A 16,429-nucleotide genomic window follows, 5' to 3' on the forward strand; every position below is an offset into this window, starting at 1 on the left:
TTTCATAATATTCATTCTCTTACAGAGCACACAGGAAAACATAATTTCCTCAATTAGATTAACCATTAAATCCATTACAAAAAGACACATTTCCTGAAACATTGATTAACCAACTTTAGGCAGATAAAGGCAAGGAAAGGCAAGGTAGCTTAATTTGTATTGCACATTTCAGCAACAGGGCAATTCAAAGTGCTTTACATAAAAACAGATAATAAAATTAAAAACAGATAAAATACGAGAATAAAAGTTACAGTGCAGTATAAGAAATTAAACATTAAAGAGCAGTTAAAGCAGTTAAACATATAAAAGCAGATAAAATAGGAGATTTTAGGCTGCTAGTATGGGACAATGTATAAGCTGTTGCTCTATACACGTAATCCACCTGCAATTCTTGCCGCTCCCAGAACGGGCCGGTCCCTCCGGTCTTACTTTTTAATTTCTCTTTATATGCTTATATAGATTGTCATACAGTTTCAACAATGCAACTTCAGTATAAGAAATGATTTAAAAGAAGTGAGAGTTGTGGCAGACCTACAGTTTTCTGGGAGTTTGTTCCAGATATGTGGAGCATACAAACTAAACGTTGCTTCCCCCTGTTTAGTTCTGACTCTGTGGACAACAAGCAGACCTGTCCCAGATGACCTGAGAGATCTGGGTGGTTCATAGTGAGTAGCAGATCAGAAATGTATTTTGGCCCTAAACCGTTTAGTGATTTATAAACCAGCAAAATTATTTTGAAATCAATTCTTTGATGCACTGGAAGCCAGTGTAAAGACTTCAGAACTGGAGTGATGTGATCCACTTTCTTGGTCTTAGTGAAGACTCGAGCAGCAGCGTTCTGAATCAGCTGCAGCTGTCTGATTGATTTTTTTAGGGAGACCTGTAAAGACACCGTTACAATAGTCAAGTCTACTGAAGATAAAAGCATGGACAAGTTTTTCCAAATCCTGCTGAGACATATGTCCTTTAACCCTTGATATATTTTTAAGGTGGTAATAGGCTGACTTTGTAATTGTCTTAATGTGGCTGTTAAAATTCAGGTCTGAGTCCATGACTACACCAAGATTTCTGGCTTTGTCTGTTGTTTTTAACATTGTCGTTTGAAACTGAGTGCTGACTTTTAATCGTTCCTCTTTTGCTCCAAAAACAACCACCTCAGTTTTTTCTTCATTTAATTTAAGAAAGTTCTGGCACATCCAGTCGTTAATTTGTTGAATGCACATACTCAGTTGTTGTATTGGACTATAGTCCCCTGGCGACAAGGTTATGTAAATTTGTGTGTCATTCGCATAACTATGATAACTTATTTTGTTGTTTTCCATAATCTGAGCCAGTGGAAGCATGTAGATGTTAAACAGGAGAGGCCCCAGAACGGAGCCTTGGGGAACTCCGCACGTCATATTTGTATGCTCAGATGTATAATTACCTATAGACACAAAGTAGTCCCTATTCTTTAAATAGGATTCAAACCACTTTAGTACTGAGCCAGAAAGGCCAACCCAGTTTTCCAATCGGTCTGTAATATGTCATGGTCGACCGTATCAAATGCAGCACTGAGATCAAGTAATACTAAGACTGAAATTTTGCCACTATCGGGCTCGGTCACATCAGCACCATAAGGCATTGAACATTTTAAATTTAAAAAAGCTTATTATGTAGGTGCGTGCCTGTGTTAACGTGCGCTTGTTGGCCCATGTGTGCTGATGCGCTCATCTGTTGACATTTCCGAATGCCTTCCTACAGTTGCTTAATAAAAGCGGGCTTTCCACACAAACAAACATACATGTGTCATTAGTATGAGAAAGAAATGAGATTTTAACTGTGTCGGGCTCGGGCCGGGCTCGGACATAAATATCTTAATGCCTGTCGGACGCGGGGCAGGCTCAGACAGAAAAATGCGGCCCGATCCGCACTCTGGTGTGTAGCCGGCCTTAGGACTGGACAGGTCTTTTGTTGAGCAGTTTAGAGAATAGTTTATATAGGTCATATAAAAGTGTATGGTGTGGCACAGATACAATGAAAGCTTCCTCCTTTCCTGACCCTGTGGCTCTCCATTCCCTAGAAAGTTCAGCTCTGTCAAGACGGTTCGTAATTCATCAACTTGAACTTTCAGAATGATATATGGCTGTTTAGAAATGCTGGTGTGACCTTTGCCCTATTCATAGGTCTAATAGTGCGTTCCATTTCCCTCAGAACTCAGAAGCCGGAGCTGGGAATGACGTTACACCCGAGATGAAATCTTTCCATTTACAAGTTGGATTTTTCATTGTGGGGTTAGCTCTAGCCAGGTTAGCCATTGTTAGCAATACCAGTTGATAACAACACATTACATGTTGTTATGCATAACATGTCCACAGATAGAAGTTGGACTGATTTAGTGAGACACAAATAAGACAGAAGTGCTGCATACGTTACTGCAGCTTTCACAACTGTTGATGCACGGGTCAGCCATGTTGGATTTTGAGCTCGGGGTACTCTGAGGTTGTCCGAGTTCCGAGCACGGAAATCCGAGGTCAGGGGGCGTGTTTCCGACTTTAACCTCGGAAAATCTGACTTCCGAGTACAATTGAAACGCACTTTTAACCCACTTACACTTGTTAGCACCAGCCCAACACTATCCCTGTGCCTTGGTTCTGGCTGTGCCTTCTCTTTGGTTCCATGTATGGTCTACCAACACAGCAGATGCTGATCTGACTTGAATCAATAAACTCAGTATAGGAAGTAAAGGAAATGTATCTCATCAACATCTGACAATGTTTGTCAGAGCAATTTGAATTCTTTCTAATTTACCTCTACTTTAAAGCTTTCATGCATTCTCTTACAGAGCACACAGGAAAACATAATTTCCTCAATTAGATTAACCATTAAATCCATTACAAAAAGACACATTTCCTGAAACATTGATTAACCAACTTTAGGCAGATAAACATACTTCTGCTCATGTATTTTTCTTCCTGGTTTTTACCTTGATTCTCCCCAGCCTGAATTTCTTAAGCTGACCTTGGTTTAGCCCCTATTGTAGCTGAGATGTCCATCTCTTTCAGTAGTCAGTACTTTTTCCATAGTGTCAGTTTCAGTCAATCTTCAGTAAAATACCAAGCTATTATCTGAATGGATCTTCTGGGTTGTTTTTTTTTTTCCAATTGGAAGGTACAGTTTATTGTAACTGAAGTGTACACATTATTGTAACTGAGCCTTACACTACATCTATCACCAGCCATATGTCTCCATAAAGTCTGTCTTACCCCTGTTGGTTATGAGTGAGTTAACACAAATTTGAATTGTGAATTAGGATAGATTGTTTTTGTTACGGGGAGGCGGAGGAAAGAGGACCCAAACGCAGAGAGAGGCAGGCAGGCAGGCAGGCGATGGTTAAACACAGGTTTAATGAACAAAAAATGAGGAGAGCAAACAACGAAGGAAGTCCTGAAGGCACAGGCAAAAAGGTCCAAAATCCAAAAACAAGGACACAGGCTACGACACGCTGACAGGACAGGAACAAACAGACACAAAACGATCTGACAAGAGACAAAGGGAACACAGAGGTTAAATACATGAGGTAATGAACAAATGAGGGACAGGTGATACAACAGGTGAAACACATCAGGGCGGGGCAGGACAATCAACAAAGGCGGGAACACAAAAAGTGAAACTAGACATGACAAGACAGAAAACAGACTTATTTTTATCAAAATAAAACAGGAAACAGAAATATACACAGAGAACAGAACAGTCAAAACAGGGTAAACAGAAACTACACAATGAACAGGGAAATAAGTAAATATACAAATATACACAACAGAAATATGCAAAACAAGATACATACAGAAATCTACAAACAAGGCAAAAGAAATATCCAAACAGGTAACAAATAAATAAATCTACAAACACAGGGAACATACAGAAATCAATAATACAGGTAACAGAAACAGAACAAAATATAAAGGAAAATACTGAAACCTAACCGAAATGTCCAAAACCACAACAGTTTTTACATTAATGTTTCCGTTCCTCAAAGGTGTATTGTATTTAAAACTGTTCTCCCTCAGTGGTTTAATTTTATTATTTTCTCAGGCGTGTTTAGGGGACCATTTCTGTAATTGTATAACAGGTGGCATAAAGTAGAGTAAAGTATTTTACTTCTGTAAAGAGGGTCTTTTAATAAAACTGGACTCTCTATGCAGTAAAATGGCGCAAACATTTGTGAAAACAGAGAAAAGGAGCTGTGATATTCCCTTTCGCTCAAAAGGTAGAAAATCTACAACTACCAGAATGCACCGCACCTAACCAATAAACGCTCCTGCTGGGGGGGTGACGTAATGCAAGCATGTCAAGCTCGTCAGTATTGACACAGAATGGTGGCCTGCTGGTAACAAACGATTCCGTATAACAGCTAAATGGTAAGCTGAAATATGTTTCTAAAAAAAAACATTTTAGGTGAGAAATAGGCAATACAGTAACAGAATCTTGGTTTGATCAGCACTGACTTGTTTTGCAGTTTAATCAGAGTTTAGTATGAGGTTGAGAAAGAGAGGGGCAGCTGTCTCTCTTGATCTGCCTCTATAATCTTTGTGTCTTAAGTGTGTAGTTCAAGCGACAGGCCTAGGGCCAGCAGCAAACCCTCCAAGTGACACGTTTTGCATCAAACGCATCACTTGGAGGTTTTTCTCCTGCCCTGAGTAGGAAATCTGGGCACTGCTAAAATGAAGGAAATTTTACCGTAATTCATTTACAAATACTACCAACATTATTATGTTGCAAAGTTGGTTGAATATCAACGCAACGTATCCCTTTAAAGGTGTCATGTTTCTGTTTCAGCCTCTATCTCGGGTAAAGGCTCCAACCACTGTCCTTTGTGTCACAACAACTTCATGCCTGGAGAGAAGGTGAGATTATGTACATGCAAGTTACATGAACTGTGCCAGTGTTTTCTTGTGAAGCAAAAGCTTGATCATAGAAAATTATGAATTGATGTAAAGCATGTGGGTAAGCAACAAATAGGTGTGAAGTGGAACATGTATGTCCCTTTCTAACTTGACCAAAAACAAGACTTTTGCAGCAGAATCCGTTTTTGCATACCAGACGTGCTATGCTATTTAATGCTAATTGTTTCTTTGCTAAATCAAAGCTAATAATGGTTTTCACAGAACTTGGGCCTGAACTTCACTCAGTGAGCTTTTTTCCATATTCCCTCTTTTACATCAACAAAGACACTCGAAAAGCATGTAATATTAGGCTTGAGGAGCAAACAGGTGTTGAGGTAAAACCCTGCTCTTGTTGGCCTTTAAAGACTTCAATGGAGGCAAAGACTTTGTTCATAATGGGCTTTTTCATTTGTCTCAAGATGAAGTAGCCTCGTGAGACCGTCCTGATCTCGCGAGCTCCAGTTTTCCACTCACAGATCAGTCTGGCATCTTGAGACAGAGAAAATTTGGAGCCGATCGCCAAACGACCAACCAATCAGCGTTGGTTTTGAGGCGGGTTTAGGTGTGACGCAACAAGAAGCGACTGTTCAGTCTAAACAACATGGCGGCTTCCACGGATGAGATGAGCGTAGCTATCGTGCAAGCTTTATCCAAATTAGAAAATATTCCTTCATTGAAAGAAGAGCAAAAAAACGGCACTGGAGGCTTTTCTCGGAGGAAAAGATGTTTTTGCTCTTCTCCCGACTGGTTTCGGCAAGAGTTTGATATATCGTTATCGTTATATCTGATTGGTTGATTTGGCCCGTCTATCACCAACATAGGTGGTGATAGACAGACGGTTTATCCAATCAGCTAACCAGTATTTCCCCCCCCCCTTCCCAAAAGTTCTCCAACGGAAAGTTCCCAGATGGATATGCCGAGCAAATGCGAAGCAATCCATCTGGCGGAGTCAGGTTAAAGATGAAGTGGATACCATCACATTCTTCACATTCCAATTAGTTTGAGGATAAGTTAAGACAAGAATGTCCTGATTAGCTGTTGATATATATATTTTGATATATATTTGTGATAGCCGTGCTTTTTTATTTTTGTCAGGGTGGTTTAGGATAATGTAGTTCTTTTGATGCTAATTATAAACCCTGGACAAAACTTAATTATTTCCTTGTTGTGTCCTTGGATTCCATCAGTAGTGGTAGTTTTCCTGCTGAGGTGGCTCCCTGCTATGTATTATGTGGGCAATGTTTGATCTATGAAAGGGAAGGTTTGCCGTTAAAGATTTACTGGTAATCTTATTTCAATATTAATCAACAGATATCAGGTATCAATGAGGAAATCAAAATGGGTCACTCAAACGATAGTAGCGTACACTGATTGTAACCTCAATGTTGAATATTAAACAAATATAACCACAGGGAAATACGTTTGTTATTATGTTCAATAAGTAAACCGTGCTCATATTTCAGCACCCTTGGAGCTGCTCATCCATTACTAATTCTTTGTGTCTGTCCACTTACTGTGTGATAGAGAACTTTAACATGGATATGCAACGTACAAGATTCTCTGACCCACTAAAAGATGTAACAACAGTGTAGCCTTTCGTTTGTCTTCCGTTACGTTTCTGTCATTGTGGAGTCTAATGAATCATGCAAGTCGTCTTTCAAGGAGCCACAAGAGCTACGAGAATCAGTCTGACCAGCACCTGTCCTGACCCTGCCTGTCCTAGTTTGCAGCAGCACATTGGAAATGAAACTCCCAGACAAAACTCTTAATACAAGAATCTTAATTGGTCTTCAGTTTGACATGTTGGGTGGGGTCTTGTGGGAGAAGATTGTTTCCATCTGTGTTATTACAATCCCTACCAATCACTGATGAGATCACGTCTCATTCAAATCATTACTTCTTTGCTAACCGTGGTGAGAGGTAGCCAGAGAAACAGTTACCACATCCAAGGAAGGCAGAAGGTTCTCAAATTATGCACTTCCGACTCAGGGAGGTATTGACGAAAAATCACAAAACTCGACTCACTCGAGACCCTGTAATTGGAATGAGTACGCCCATTTGAATTGTTGCTTGAAAGTTTAATAGACATCATTTATTACTTAATGCCTCTTAAACATAGTGTATGTTGTTTCTGCCTTGTACATGTGCAATCAGAATGGAATACTTATTTCAGATTGGCCAATCCAGAAGGAAAGTGTAAACTACCACAACAATAAAGTTCTAATCTTTTTTTTCTTCATATGAACAAGGGTCTATTGCATGCACAGTACTGGGCATGGCACATGTAGCTGGCTCAATTATATTAATTACACCTGTGTTGTTGCTGCTGTGACATAATGTATCCTTTGTTACTGTGCTTAGCATAAATGTGACTCTCTTTGTCAACATTTTTGCAACATTAATGATTAAACATGAAAATTATATGACATTGTTACAGTTTACAGTACTTTACCATTTTTATTCCTTGCAAACCATTTAGGATAAGATATGAGAGCTATTGAGATTATGCCCTACATTACATTGACACTATTTATTCAACCGTAGTTGCAACTCATTTGTGTACTCATTCAAAATCTGATTCACAACATGAAGTCGCCCACCTCTCACACCCTTAAAAATGAATGAAAAAAAAAACGTACAGAAAGTCACACTCTCACTGCCAGAGCTGTGAGCGTAGACCCAATGAAAGACTGCAGTGTTAGTGAGAGGGAGGGCAGCCATTCGGGCCTTGACTAGGCCTACAGTCACCCGTGGCTGTCCTGATCGAGAGACGAACCTGGGAGAGGAACGAACTCACTGAGCTACTTTGTCTCTGTTATAGGCCTGGAAGGCTCACCTCATGGGCAGGGAGGGCTGTAAACAAAACTCACGCAGGACTGCGGTGTCCCAGAGAACTCAGCCAGCACAAGGTAAAGCATTCATACACACTTTGCTTACACCCACCTCTCTAACGCTCAGTGTGAAAGCTATACAAAGTGCCCATGCTAGTTGGTAAAATTTCATATTGCAGCTTTTCCACTATGGTTACCTGCCTCAGAGCACAGAATAACGCACATAAAAATAGCGACAGATTTAATTTGGAGTCTAGTGTAGTGGGTGTTAGTGTATCCATTTTGAGTGATATTTCGCAATACTGGTTGTAAGTAGATTGCTTTTTTGTAAAGGTGAGTAGGGTTGTATTAGTCTGGATGCCCATTATTTTGTTGAGGGATGTCTCATATTACACTAATAACCATCTTGACGCCAGAGTGACCACCTTACAATAGAGGATCACTGCTGAGTATATTTAAGTTATGATCCGATTCCTTAAGGTTTTCATTATATCCTGTAGGAAAAGCCATGTGTTGGTACTGACAATACTAATGAGGGCTCCGTTGTACTTAGCCTAAGTGTTCCAGTGACAGTGACAGTGAGCCAGCACGCCAGGTATCAGGAGCCTGAAATCAAAGCAGCTAAATGGAATTCAGCCATTAATAATTTCATTATTTACACCTGTGCTTTTCCTACTCTGACAAATGTCTTCCGTTAAAAAAAGCATCAGTCACTAACAATGCGTGTTTGGTACCCCCAGTGGTCGTTATATGTATCATTTTGAACTGAACTCTGCAAGCTGTATTATTAAAAACACACCACCCGTTGCCACCACAGTAACCATAGGTGTTGCCAAATCAACCGGGACTGAAATCTTAAGGATTATAACACGTTTGATAACAATGGGTAGGACCCAGACGAGGTCAGAAGAGCAGGAGGGCAGTTCCAGGAGCATGCTGACCTTCCACATCAGGGGTGCCACAAGGCGCCATAACCCCGTTGACTTACGGATCCTGAAATCCTTTTTAAATAAGCCAAGCCCATCATCTCGTGAGTGCTTTGCCTACATGCTTTGCTACAGCGTACGAGTTAACACTCTGGGATAATGGCTCACCAGTAAATATGTTTACTTTTCAGGGTTTCCCAGCCACTCAGATCCTGACACATCTTTTTAATGTTAATCTACTTAACAGATGATGGCCCAAACAGGAGCCATACTCATTGAATATATAGCACGTGCTGTGAGAAATAGTGTCTCTGCCCTTTTTTCCCCTAATGATTCATGTTTTATTCCATAAAAGCGTATTAATTTTGTATGATGTTAGTGAGGGTGGTCTTCATGTCAGGCTTTGTTAATTCTTCTGTACATTACAAAAATACAGTCAATTTTGATTCAAGGACTTTAACTTGTAATGGAGTATTATAGTGGCAATATTTTTTTTTAATTAGGTAAAGGATCTGTGAATTTCAGAGGGGGTGTATGTTAAAGTTCTATAAAGGTTTACTGTGGGGATGCAATTGTGTTTGTGTGTGTGTGTGTGTGTGTGTGTGTGTGTGTGTGTGTGTGTGTGTGTGTGTGTGTGTGTGTGTGTGTGTGTGTGTATGTGTGTGTGTGTGTGTGTGTGTGTGTGTGTGTGTGTGTGTGTGTGTGTGTGCGTGCGAGTGCAGGCAGGGCTGTTGGTGGAGCCAAGCTGATGCAGGCCTGGTCGGTTGGGGCCAGAGCCATGGGCCGAGGCAGCCGGATCCCAGCCCTAGCACCCCTGGCCAGAGGACATACACCAGGGAAGCACTGAAAGTGGTTCGAAGAGGAGCCCAAAAGCAACAAACAGCGCTGTAGTAACCCCAACCCACTCTCATATTTCCTTAACCCACATTCCTGCATATCAGAACTTTTAGAAAAGACATCTGATAGGGTTTAACACATTTTACCCCTGTCTTATCAGCCTATGTACAAACATTACAGCATGGTGTTGTATCCACTTATTGAGACACTGTGTGCTGTTTGATGATATGTCCTCACAGGATGGCTCGGTTTTTTATTTATCACTGCCATTGGGAGTCACCGTGTTGGGGAATTGTACTTCCATTACGTTTTGGTGACTCACAAAAGACAGATTAAAGAAAGAAAAAAAAAAAAAGCCTAATGGCATCTTCTCGTTACACCTTCAGTTTGCAATGCAGGTTTTCTCTTATGAATGTGTCGTCACCACACCCAAGCTGAGATTACCCTGATGACATCACTATGACATCATTAGGGTTATTGTATCAACTTGACAAAGCTAGTAAACTAACCGTTCTACACAAGCTATGCAGTGCTGCTATAATTGTGAACATTTTATTAAAGTTAAAATAGCAAAAGAAATAAACTTATTTTTTTGCATTGTATTTAATATTTAGACCAGAAACTCTTCAGTAAAACCCAGGATATAAATAGAACTACAATTGAAGTGACCACTTCCCATGGATAACTAGTGTAGTACCATTAAATATGTAGTCAATCACTAAATCTTACCAAGTGGACAGTGACAGAAACTGATACTCCGAAACACTCCTCTCCTTGTAGATGGGTGGGGAGAGGAGGAATGAGGTTACCAGAATAATACTTTCCTTCCTTGGCAACACTCCAGCACCCTAAAGCCAAGGTGTAGTGTAGTTTCACTGTCAGCTTCACACTTTGCCATCTGTTTACATTTAACTTTTCATTTCTTGTCGTATATAAATGAGAGTGAAGGAATGAAGTAGCATTTTGCCAAATAGATGATGCTGAATTTTCAGTACAGTATGGACCTAATGTATCTTTCTGCTTAAAGCGTAACTCTCGCCAAAATGCAACCTAGGGTCTTTTTGTGAATGTACCCGAGTTAAACTTTTGTTTAAAAGCATATTTAGGGCGGAATCGCCACTTTTAAGATTCACCATATTTTCGTTTTTCGGTCAAATGGCCTTTTGAATGGGAGTGCTAGGGGCACTTTTATTTTTTTTTATGCTAAAATAGCTATTTTTAAAACACTAAGAAGGCGCGACACAACATGAAACTTTGCTCGAAGTATGACCAGGGGCTCTACACCTTAACGAAAGCATTGATAACATTGTTTGTGTACACAGAGTTTACTAAAAAGAAAGGTTTTGAGCAACTCACTGTAGCTGTTGTTCTTCCGGTCGCCGTCTATCGAGCCAGTCAAAAATAGTCGAGGGAGGAGAGTAAAGATGGAAAGCTCCAAAAGCTTAGTTCCATATAAATGCACGGATAATTAGTTGTTTTGTCATTAGTGAAACACAATATTGACCTTGTAGTTGAAAAAGGAGCCTCATATAAGAATGACATTTCCTCCTATGGAGTCCGTTCATTCGCATTCGGAGATCGCCTATTTTTGACTGGGAAAATGGCGGATAGCGTAAACAACAACTGCTAACGTGAGTTGCTCAAAACCTTTCTTTTTAGTAAACTCTGTGTACACAAACAATGTTGTCAATGCTTTCGTTAAGGTGTAGAGCCCTTGGTGATACTTCAAGCAAAGTTTCATGTTGTGTCGAGCCTTCTTAGTGTTTTAAAAATAGCTATTTTGAGGCTAGCATAAAAGTGCCCCTAGCACTATCATTCAAAAGACCATTTGACCGAAAAACGAAAATACGGTAAATCTTAAAAGTGGCGATTCCGTCCTAAATATGCTTTTAAACTAAAGTTTGACTCAGGTACATTCACAAAAAGACACTAGATTGCATTTTGGCCAGAGTTACGCTTTAATGCCTGTTGACAATCTTGAGTAGATAGCACAGTTTTCTACGCTCTATTAGTCCAGTGAGAGAGTCAACGTAGATGGAAGTATTCAAATGAAATAATGGACATGAATGTACTGTATACAGTAGAATTTGTGTAGCACCTATTTTTCTTAAACTTGATTTCTGCTGAATATGACTGAGGCTGACCCCAACTGACCGTTTTAAGCACTTCAATGGCTTGGTGACTGATTCAATCACAAACCACAACAATTTGCTAGATTTATAACAAATGCTATCTTTTTACTACTTATATTGTACTGCACAGTGTTATGATGATGTTGATTGTAAATATGTGTGATTCATCCACAGCCGAGAAGAGCTAAAATATCTGAGGTGTTTTTGAATATTCTTTTTCAAATTGTAATATCAGTAGGGTAAATGTCTTACTGATTTGTGTGATAACACTGTTATATTATTGAATAAACAACTTCAGGACAGTTGATATATAAGAGAGTATATTTAGTTTTAACTTCCCAATCCATCACATTGGCTTTAATGTGCTTCTGTATTGAGGACTATTGCAACAGTGGATGTTTTTCATGTTTTTATGTGCATAGTAGTTAGTATTTTCTTAATAATAAGTATGGCATCAAATGACTATTTTTTTCTGCAAAAATATCTGTATTTGTTTAAATAAAGCCACATTAAACTGAACATTGCAGCTTTCTGATACCATTTAAGTACTATTTTACATCTTATTCCAAATCGTTCCCAATAATGTGCTGTTCTCCAGCTGTTCACATGTCTATAAATCTGCAACATTCATTCTGTATTTACAAAGTTGACAGAGAGCTCCAGTTTTATTTACATTATCACTTCATACATTCATACAGTATTACAGCCGTTTAGTTTCTTTGTTTTTTGGCCTCTGCAAATCATACACACATGAATTGACACTTAAAAAAATAACATTAAAAGGTGGAATAAAACAATATATTAACTTAAAACAATCAAATCGTTTAATTTTTTTTCAACAACCCTCCCCCCCCTACAAAATAATCCCTCAACTATTCAGTTATTCATTCCATAAAGCGTGCTGGGAGTCCATATAGTTCACTTTGACAATCACACTAAAATCAGAAATTAACAATTAAATCATCTGTTTCAGAGGAACACCTGGATGTAAAAAGTCCAGTCCTATTTATGCCTGCACAAACACGCACTAAAACCATTACAACCATGTCTCTACATCAACATTAGATCTCAGATTAAGATGATAGAGATGATGAAAGTACAACCTGAAATGGCACCAAGAATCAGAAACCTTCCTGGCATGTGTGCACACTGTGGAGTTGTGTTGTAGTGGTTTTACACAATGGAAAAGTAAATCAGTAAGACTAGTGGAGAGGAAACCCAACCTGTTCTGAAATTGACATACAGAAAATGTTAATATCTGGATGTGCTGTATAGTATCAAATCTATCAGCGAAAATTGAATGTTGAAAAAAGTTTTGATGAATTTCTTTTTTCATACTTGTTCCCTCCCTGAACTACATGACTCAGTAGATTCTGCAAAGATGTGTAAATATCATCATGTATGATAAATTAAAAACACAAGTCTTCTGTGTATTTAGTTCAGCTTTTGTCAATTAATTTACTTTCCTTTATATAGCCTACATTGACAATCACACGGAGACCCTTTGAGCGCAAATCAAATCCTCGTTGTGCACCACGCTCCACATCCTGAGCAGCTCCTGCGCGCTCAGTTTGTGCACCACGATGAGGTTTTTGTAAAAGCATGGCTCGCCGTTCATGGGGCTCACCCTGCGTCTGGTGATGCCGAAGGTCCTGAAGCCCGGGTGCATCTCTGGGGCCAATTGTAGCTTCTGCAGGCACATTCCCAAAAACACATCGTCAATGGGGTACAACTCCAGGTCCTCCGAGACTACGAAGAGCCTCCGGGCCAGTTGGGAGGACATCAGAAACCCCCCACCTCCGACATAAGGGGGATATGGCTTGTCGTACAACTCTTTGGGAATGTAATATTTGCTCTGCCGGTTTCGGATGGGGATCGCCTTGGAGATGGTGTCCCCAACAAATAACTCGGCCTCTTTGCGCTCCTCCACTCTGAAGTCGATGAGCTGCAGCAGGTTGTGCGTGTTCACAAACACATCATCATCTCCTTTGAATATGAACTGGACGCCGGAGCAGTAAATGTTGAACCATTTGAGGAAGTTGACCTCTTTCAGGGTCAGGTTAAAGAAAGTGTCCATGAAGTCCCACTGGAGGATGTCCCCATAGATCATGTCCTCGTACTCGATCAGTTTCTGAAGGTTCTTGGTGTCTTTTCCAGTCGCCGGGCTTCCCAAAAGAAATAAAGTTTTGATTTTCTTCCCATCCACCGTGTGCTCCTTGCCCCAGGTTTTACGCACAGCCTCCCGCCTGTCGTGCTGCTCGATAACGGACTTGACCACCATGAGGAGTTGCACCTCTCCATCCGCGCATTTCTCCGGGTGGTTGATGAGCATGGGAAAGTACCTGCAGTGTCTGTGCAGAACAAATTGGTGAAATCTCGGGTCCAAGCGCCCAAACCAGTCCTGGGTCCTCACCGACGCGTCCTCACTGCAGTTGAGAACCTGCGCGTCCCAGGAAGCCGGAGTCCCTTTGGAGACCCGCTGCGCATCCAGTCCGTTGCTAAGAACTGGAGACTCTGAGCTCCCCAAACTATTTTTCACGACTCTCTTCTTAAATGAAAAACACTCGGAGCCGCACCAAACGGCATCCCTCATACGTTTAACCCCCACTCCGTCCTTCTCTGCCAATTTCAGCTTGTGGATCATGAGAAAAGAGGCAAAGACTAGAGACAGGCTCAGCAAGGGTTTCAGCAGACCGACCCGCTTCCTCCGGAAACAGTGATCCATGGCTCTCACTGCGGCGCCCAGAGACCCTGAGATGCTGGACCCTTTGCCTTCATAGTGTTTCACAACTGTGCGCCCGAGTGGAGTCCATCACCACCGTCCCTGCTCATTTGGACACCAGAGGTTGCGTCCTCGGCTACGTGAGAGCGCTGACCCCGGGGCCCCTTTTGCCCATGACGGCGCTCAGTGGAGTCGCACATCGCTTCTTGGTGCAATGAAATGATGCAGGATACCAAACATGTCCTCGGGTTGCTTCTCTGTCCTCTGTCTCGGACTGACTGGAGACCTGTTGCAGGATACTCTCCCCCCCCCCCCCCTTCCCCTAAATATCTCCTCCCCCTAATGATCCAGAACCAGCAGGTTTCAGATTTCTCACATCACACACACCAGGTGTCCACCACGTTGTAGTGCCGAGCGTCAAGCTACACTTTTTCTATTGGTCTATCTATTGCTTTTCATTGAATGACATTATAATAATCAGAAGTAAAATACACATAATTTAAACAATAATCCTAATTTTATTAATTGAGTACACATGACTAGATTCTAGAAGATACAAGGTAGCCTACGACAATAAAATGAAAAAAAATATATGGGGCGCCATAAATATAAAACGAACAGTAGGCTACAGAGCAAAAGCATAATAAATATTGATGCACATTTACAGAAAAAACGTTATACCAAAAGTTTTTAATTTTTAAATACAAGTTAGGGATGGGTCCGAGAATAGTAAATGTGCACTTTTACGTGTGGATTTGGCAATAAATAATAATAAAAAAAAATACTTTGTTTGGCCTACTGCTAGTGATTTAAGTAAGTGGCCAACTGCAACGTAGCTAATTTTTGAAGCTGATTCTCAAATAAGATATAAAGCCTACTTATTTTTTTATTTTTTTTATTAAGAATATTTCTATTGTTCCTAGACGGCACAAACTGTAAGTAGCATAGTATACACAGTATATCACATGACTGTGAGAGGGTGGAATTAAAAAAAGACTCTACCACCCTCTTGTGGACATTTTATGGAATGTTACCTCACCTCACACGACCCCACCCAGTCAAACCAAAGTTTATTCTATTAACAGCTGAATACATGTTGTGTGGCTGATGGTGACAGTTAGTAGTCAGAGAGACTATACGTTCAGATCTGCTGTATATTAACATCAGCAACACATTGCCTAACAGCATTTTAACAGGCTACTCGGTCATAATCAAAACAATTGGAGACTGTGTCCAAGCCATAGACTGTTCATATTTACAGTCAGTGGTCCAAACTGATATACAGAAGGACTTGAGTGCTTCTGTGACTTCCTGTACAGACCAAACGTTGCTTAAAATCATAGACTGTATATAAGAATGGACCAACAGATCCCGTTGCTCTGGATGGAGACCAGTGAAGGCCTTTAGAAGCACTTTTCCGGTGAGCGCTGAGCGTTACTGCGCAGCCTCCAACTGAGAGAAACGACGTAAATGTGACGTGAGCAACGTGTCTGAAAGTTGTAAGTCTTCTGGTAGCTGTGCCAAGAGAAATCTCAATCATTCAGAATCTTGCAGAGAAGGAGAGCGTAGGTATATGCAAGGAGATAACGTGGACACAGGCTAATTATTGCTAACTAAAATGCTAGTTAACATTAGTAATTACACTTAAACAGCTAATGTAAGTCCAAACTGCCTGCGAGCTTCTCCTGTACTATACGGTAATTCCTCTACTATGCGACAGTAAGTCGCGTGGTTATGACACAATCGTTAGCCTATTTTTACAAAAACGTATACTACGGAGCCATAACGTGAGGTACAAGGTAATGGAGCATTTTATACATTGTCGTGTTTCTTTAGAAATAAACAATGGACAAAGAAAGTCTTTAAACGCTTCAGATGTAAAGTTATTCGCTGTCAAAGTGACGCCAAAATGAATGGCAGTCAATGGGATGCTAACGTCGGGTGATCGCTTTGTAGCATCAAAATGGCGCCATAGGAGATTCGAGCTCTGGAGCGAAGCTTACCCCCTTGCTTAAAATGGCTGGAAACTGTCCTACTTGTCACCTCCCCCTGCTGC

General features: G+C 40.6%; 2 protein-coding genes across 5 annotated transcripts in view; one reads left to right on the forward strand and one right to left on the reverse strand.

Moving 5' to 3' along the window:
• Positions 1-9,866, forward strand: part of cep104 (centrosomal protein 104) — a 47,931-nt gene extending 38,065 nt beyond the window's left edge. For all 4 annotated transcript variants that reach the window (XM_031286496.2, XM_031286497.2, XM_031286498.2 and 1 more), the window contains 3 exons: positions 4,819-4,886; positions 7,747-7,834; positions 9,405-9,866. In XM_031286496.2, coding sequence (XP_031142356.1) covers positions 4,819-4,886; positions 7,747-7,834; positions 9,405-9,529 — 281 coding nt within the window. In that variant the 3' untranslated portion in view covers positions 9,530-9,866. The remainder of the gene's footprint in view (positions 1-4,818; positions 4,887-7,746; positions 7,835-9,404) is intronic.
• Positions 9,867-11,877: 2,011 nt separating this feature from the next.
• Positions 11,878-14,669, reverse strand: b3gnt7l (UDP-GlcNAc:betaGal beta-1,3-N-acetylglucosaminyltransferase 7, like). The gene has a single exon (XM_031286534.2). It carries the CDS (start codon positions 14,374-14,376, stop codon positions 13,141-13,143), a length of 1,236 nt encoding a protein of 411 aa, XP_031142394.1. The 5' UTR covers positions 14,377-14,669; the 3' UTR covers positions 11,878-13,140.
• Positions 14,670-16,429: the final 1,760 nt, after the last annotated feature.

The sequence above is a fragment of the Sander lucioperca genome, chromosome 12 (assembly GCF_008315115.2).
Source record: "Sander lucioperca isolate FBNREF2018 chromosome 12, SLUC_FBN_1.2, whole genome shotgun sequence".
Taxonomy (NCBI): domain Eukaryota; kingdom Metazoa; phylum Chordata; class Actinopteri; order Perciformes; family Percidae; genus Sander; species Sander lucioperca.